The sequence below is a fragment of the Salvelinus fontinalis genome, chromosome 21 (assembly GCF_029448725.1).
Source record: "Salvelinus fontinalis isolate EN_2023a chromosome 21, ASM2944872v1, whole genome shotgun sequence".
In the NCBI taxonomy this organism is placed as follows: Eukaryota; Metazoa; Chordata; class Actinopteri; order Salmoniformes; family Salmonidae; genus Salvelinus; species Salvelinus fontinalis.
Genome location: NC_074685.1, coordinates 38466412 through 38473257, shown reverse-complemented (window position 1 = coordinate 38473257; position 6846 = coordinate 38466412). Strand labels below are relative to the sequence as shown.

At 41.3% G+C, this 6846-nt stretch overlaps 1 protein-coding gene across 1 annotated transcript; it reads right to left on the bottom strand.

The window, feature by feature from the left end:
• Positions 1-1065: 1065 nt before the first annotated feature.
• On the bottom strand, positions 1066-3699 carry swi5 (SWI5 homologous recombination repair protein). The gene is made up of 5 exons (XM_055875122.1): positions 3401-3699; positions 2614-2659; positions 2404-2507; positions 2043-2137; positions 1066-1690 (listed from the first exon to the last, which is right to left on the bottom strand). Exons 1-5 carry the CDS (start codon positions 3502-3504, stop codon positions 1626-1628), a joined length of 414 nt encoding a protein of 137 aa, XP_055731097.1. The 5' UTR covers positions 3505-3699; the 3' UTR covers positions 1066-1625.
• Positions 3700-6846: the final 3147 nt, after the last annotated feature.

Genomic DNA, 6846 nt, shown 5'->3' with positions numbered 1-6846 from the left:
CTCAAAACGTGACCATGGATGGGTTACTCATTGTAAGGTTGAATAAAAACTTTGACATCAGTTTGTAAGATAGGCTATTTACAAAAGTCATATAGAATTGTGTTAGGTTGACAACTCAACCAACAATCAACATTTAAAGGACATGTATCTAAGGCTTGGATAGTTTAATCTGACCCACTGGCTTAATCCTATTCTTTAACTTGTATTTTTAGTTTATTTGGAGATGTGTTCATTGCCCGTAGTTTATGCCTACCCATACCATAACCTCACCAAGCCACTCACCCACATGACGCCATACACGCGGTCTGTCATCTGCCCGGTACAATTGAAACCGGCATTCATCCTTACTGCCAAATTCTCCAAATGTATGGCATTGTTGTGTGTGACAAATCGGCACATTTTAGAGTGGCCTTTTATTGTCCACAGCACAAGGTGCACCTGTGTAACAATCATGCTGTTAATCAGCTTCTTGATATGCCACACCTGCCAGGTGGATGGATTGTCTTGACAAAGGAGAGACCAAATGGATAGTTGTAGATAGATCAATTCTCCAGTAGGTGCTGCCTTGCCTTTCGTCTTTTCCGATAGTGGATCGAACGTTGACGATCTGATGTTGTTTCAAAGGTGCAAATTGAATATATTTTATACAAGGTTTGTCTATGTTGAAAATTGTTTACCGTGATGACAATTGTGGCTGAAATTTCCCCCTTAAAACAAGTTTACATTGATGACTTTTTGCAAATCCAATGTACTTTCCACGTTGACTCCACGACACAATACGCTGAAAAATTAAGTTGAAACAACTAGCTTACGCCCATTGGGTATGCTCATTGACTCATGCAAAAGAGGAGATAAAACACACACAAAGCCTACCACACTAATCATTGGATCATCTGGGCAATGCGGCAGCATTTCTTACAGCCACTATCAGCTCAAGACAAAACATCATCAGTGGCTTCCACAGATTATGACAAGGCACCTCTTATTTTATCAATCAGTGACAATCATTCTCCTCAGTGATCTTCAACAGAACTTTCTCCTCCAACAAACAAGTCCAACAAACCCTCCGGGACAATTCACTTTATCTCTGAACATGCATTCAAGACATCATTTGCAGTCAAAAACAAAATATACTGCACAAATAGTTGTATTTTAGTGGACCTTGCCAGAACTTAATTAGCAAATAATACATTTGAGGTAAAACATTTGTTTTACTAATAAACTTGCCAGCACTACATTTGGAAATAGAGCAGACGTTAGTTTGAAAGTCAGTTTTCCCTTGCACTTCTGAAGCAGAGTATGCACCAATACTATACTTAATGGAAATAAATGCATTACCTTCTTATAAAAGTGCAATGAAGGAGAGGGGGGGGGTGTTTAGTAAAAGAGAACGATGTACAACAACAAAGTCTACAGACTCTGTACTGTTCTGAATATTTCCACTTTTGTAGTTGGCCCAGAGGGCAATTGTGTATGGTGTGCTGCCTACACACATGGTTATACCTATGTAGATTAGGCCATACCGCGCCAAACACCCACCAAAGAAAAGACTGTTGAAGAATGCAACTTAGCCCCCCTTGTTCTGGAGGGGGCAGAGCATAGGATGGGCACCCACTCTCTCTCCCTCAGTCATCCAGCTCAAGGCCAAATTGGCCATATAGGTCTTGTGTGGTCACTCCTCTCAGGGCAGCTGCAACACACACACACACCTGGATTCAAAAAACAATTTGAAATCATTTCCAACACCATCTGTGCTTGCCTGACTTAATGTAACCAATGGAACTTTCAGAAAAGTAGAATAGAGTTGAAGTTATTTGAATAACTAAAGTAGAAGAGTTTAAATTATATTACGGTCAGTCCGTGAGATGTCCTTCACTATGGCTATTCTACTGAATGGAAGAAAAATATTTTACTACCACCAAAGCTGATTAGATTGTGGCAGAGTATTTAGTGAATGTGAAAATCTCTGTGTGTTTTTGTATACTGTGTACACCTGTGTGTGTGTGTGTGTGTGTACACCCGTGTGTGTGTGTAGGCCTCACCTATCCTGCCTACGAGTGACTGTCCGACGTCTTTGATGTCGTTGTACTCATGTAGCAAGTCAATGTGCTGCTCCAACTCATCAACTCTGATCCCACTGTAGAAATCCACACACATTGGTTAGTCTCTCAACACACATGGTTTCATCTATACCGCCAATGTATTGTTTGTGAATTAATAACAGCATGGAAAGAAAGTGTTAATGCGATTACAAATATTGGACAACACGATCAGATAACACACACAACCTAATCAACAAGTAAAAGATTCATTCCATTCAGTAGAAAAACCATAGTGAAGGACATCTTAACGAATGACATTTAAACTCCTCTACTATTCAACTCTATTCCCCATTGTACGCACTCTTTCTCCAACAGGGTAATCTCTGAGTCTAACTTCGCCCGTGTCTTCTTCAGTTCCTCTATCTCGTCTTCAGGCTTGGCGGGGCCAGTACTGGAGGTCTGGACCTGGGGAAAGACAAGGACTAGGATGATGCCAAAACATGTTGTGGTGTGTGTGTGTGCGCGCGTGTCTGTGTGATATGCAAAAGCAATTCTACACCAGAAGACTTACAGGTGATTTGAAGCTGGAATGGACTTTGTATCCCGTGTATGGGGTCCTAAGGGGGGGAAAAGAAAACAAGTATAATATTTCCTGATATCCTATTCAATGAAATCACTGATCTATAACCTAGATGGAATAGTATCACATGCCACATCTCAGTGTGTATAAGAGTCTGGCCAGGTTATCAGGGATCTAGGCCTAAAGACCAGGTAGGTAGATTACGTTCAAGATCCTGACACGAAGTTATATCAAGTTGTGTTCAAGAGGGAATGGTATGATACATGTGAAATAAACCTAGATTATTCAACCTAGATATTGAAATGGTGCCACACTATGGAATTTGCTTTGCCACAAACTTAATTGATTAATGAAAATGCAACTAGTACTCTCTGCCAGTTTGTACCTTGATGGAAGTGCAGTTAGTTTATGGCAAAGTTGGCACCATTCAATATATTGGTTTATTACTCTAGGTGTCCTTGATCATAGCATCTTAAAAGTAATCTGCCTGCCTTGTCGGGGGGGGGGGGGGGGGTACGTTGTAGTTTTCAAACGTGTAACATTTTTGCTGAGGCAAGCGCAACATTCAGTAACGTTACACTACCGCCACCTAGCGGCAAAGATGAAGTATCACAACAACCTTTCAGCTAACAACTGAATAGACGCTAACTACGACACCATGAAAGAAAAGTACCTTGAATGTGGAGCAATTACAATAGTGTCACCCCGCGCTATAGAGGTAGCTATTACTCTGTCCAGTTAGCAAGACTTGTGACTTTGTGGAACACTATTTTCGTACCTTTTATGAGCCCCCTTAGCTGTAGAGAAGTCCTTCCTCTTTGGTGTTGACAATGTTACATCCGGGACGTTCCCACATATTTCAGTACTCCGTTCTATATCCATACCACTTCGAAGGATATTAGCCACATAAAATGATAAACTATGCGAAAACGACGTCTCAAAACTGGCTTTCGTGGGGTGTGTGTCTCGCCTTTCCCCTGTAGTTTACGTATGTAGTTGTCGACATCATTCTTTCCCGCGCTAAGAAAACGTACAGGATACGCACTCACTGCATTTTCATTGGTCCTCAGCATTAAATGGGTCGATGTGTGATGATACTATTTGACCGTTAGGCGGCAGCATTAACCAAACTATTTCACCAGGAGACAGCCCAACAGCAAGTCAGAAGGTCTCAAGGACAATAAAATAAAAAATACCCTTGTTGAATTATGAAAAATTCATATTGATATTGAATTAGATTTTTGACATATATATTTTTTCATTTTTGCACTGTATATATAGGCCTAGCATGTGTTTTCCCTCACAACACAAATTCCATGGCACCCATGGTGATTATGTTGAATATAATGCTGTTGATGAACTATTTAACTAACCATTTAGCAGTATTATGGCGTGGGGGGGTAGAAGCTGTATCATTATTCAATATCTACCCGGACTATCTGCATTGATCCTTTTGCACTAACCAATTTATCCTTGATCTGAAAATGTGGTCGGAGGATTCGTATGGAGGGTGTGACGTTAATACGGAGCCTATGGATGCACTCAGAGGCCAAATCGAGCTCTGTACGGCATCGATGTGTGGCTCTCAAATGTGGTAAGATGTGGATGGCAACGTATAGCTCCACATTGACATCATTGGTTGACGGTAGATGAGGGCGGGATGTCCTGTATCAACACAAACTCACTTCCTTGACAACTTCCTTCACAACAGCTTTGCGCTGGTTGGTCGAAGTGCTAGACGTACGAATGCCTTGATTTCTGCGGAGGCCGTATCATCATAAATGCTGCACAGGCAAATCAGACAACATATTGACCATGCAGCGCCTTTGACAATTTTGACTCATCACATACACTGCTGCTACTGTTTATTGTCTATCCTGTTGCCTAGTTACTTTATCCCTATCTATGTACATTACATATCGACCTCAATTGCCTCGTACCCTTGCACATCGACACGGTGCCGGTACCCCATGTATATAGCCAAGTTATCGTTACTCATTGTGTATTTATTCCTCGTGTTAACGTTTTTCTATTCGTTGTCTTTTTTTCTCTTTGCATTGTTGGGAAGGGCCGATAAGTAAGCGTTTCACTGTTAGTCTACACCAGTTATTTGCGAAGCAGGAGACAAATAACAATTGATTTGATTTTGATCATAACGTAGAGTTGGTACTCTTGTAGCCATCTCAGGAAAGAGCGGTCACACTTTATTTGGATAGTCCAGATAGTCCATCTGGAAATACTCTACTGATGGTCATACTATCAACAAACTATCTGTTGATAAGCAACTGCTTGCTAAGGTTAGGGTTATGTTTAGAATAATGGTTAAAGGTTAGGGTAAGGGTTAGGGTTAGGGTTAGTAAATGTTACTAATAGTCCGTATTGCATCTACAGATGGACGATCCAAATAAAGCGTCACGAACAAGCTGTCTTCTCACCTCACGGTTCACTAGGAAAATATCAGAGGAGAAAACGAGAGGACATTTTTCATAAAAATAAAGAACTAAAAAAGCGTCCCATTCTGCAAGCCCTCTGGAGTTATGCTTTAGTTATCAGTAGTTACAGAAAGAGGAGTGAGCAGAATGAAAAATTCAGAGAGGCACATTAGCCTCTTTCTCCTTTTAGAAATCAAGGGATCAGAAACATGTGGTAATGGTCCTGTGGTGGCCTCTCAGGGTCTGAAACTGTGACAATTATGCAACAGGTATGTGTGTGTGTCGGAAGGTGTGTGTGTGCGTATGTCAAGTTTGTGTGTGAGCTTGCCATGCGTGTGCGTGCAGTACATGTGTGTGTGTGTGTGTGTGTGTGTGTGTGTGTGTTCTCACTGGCTACTCTCTCTCTGGTGCTGTGGAATATTCTAGCAGTACTGTACACTGAGTGTACAAACCCTTAAGAACTGCATGACATGGACTGACCAGGTGAAAGCTATGATCCCTTATTGATGTCACTTTTTAATTTTTTATTATTTTTATTTAACCTTTATTTAACTAGGCAAGTCAGTTAAGAACAAATTCTTGTTTACAATGACGGCCTACACCGTCCAAGCCCGGGCGACGCTGGGCCAATTGGGCACCGCCCTGTGGGACTCCCAATCACGGCCGGTTGTGATACAGCCTGGATAAATCCACTTCAATCAGTGTAGATGAAGGGGAGGCGACAGGTTAAAGAAGGACGTTTAGGCCTTGAAACAATTGAGACATGAATTGTGTATGTGTGCCATTCAGAGGGTGAACGGGCAAGACAAAACATTTAAGAACCTTTGAGCAGTAGGTGCCAGGCTCACCGGTTTGTGTCAAGAGCTGCAACGCTGCTGGGTTTTTCAAGCTCAACAGTTTCCTGTGTGTATTAAGAATGGTCCACCACCCAAGGACATCCAGCCAGCTTGACACAACTGCGGGAAGCATTAGAGTTAACGTGGGTCAGCATCTCTGTGGAACACTTTTGACACCTTGCCAGACAAATTGAGGCTGTTCTGAGGGCAAAACTGGTAGGTGCTACTCAATTTTAGAAAGGTGTTCCTAATGTTTCGTATACTCAGTGCCTTCAGAAAGTATTCACACCCCTTGAAATGTTTCACATTTTGTTGTGTTACGAAGTGGGATAAAATTGATTTCATTCAACATTTTTGTCAACGATGTACACAACATGTGCTCTGTAATGTCAACGTGGGCGAAAAATTCTACCATTTGTAAAATAAAAAACCCCACTGATTATATAACCATATAACCTGAATTGTGCAGTATTTCAAGCCGATTTAAGTCAAAACTCTAACTCGGCCACTCAGGAACATTCGCTGTCTTCTTGGTAAGCAACTCGAGTGTAAATTTGCCTTGTGTTTCTGGTTATTGTCCTGCTGAAAGGTCAATTAATCTCCCAGTGTCTGGAGGAAAGCAGACTGAACCAGTTTTTCCTCTAGGATTTTGCCTGTGCTTAGCTCTATTCCGTTTATTTTTTAACCTGAAAAACTCCCCAGTCCTTAACTATTACAAGCATACCCATAACATAATACAGCCATCACTATACTGTGGTGGCTGTATTACTAAATATACGGAGAGTGGTACTCAGTAATGTGTTGTATTGGATTTGCCCCAATCATAACACTTTGTATTCAGGACAAAAAGTGAATTGCTTTGCCACATTTTTTGCAGTATTACTTTAGTGCCTTGTTGTAAACAGGTTGGATGTTTTGGAATATTTTTTATTCTGTACAGGCTTCCTTCTTTCACA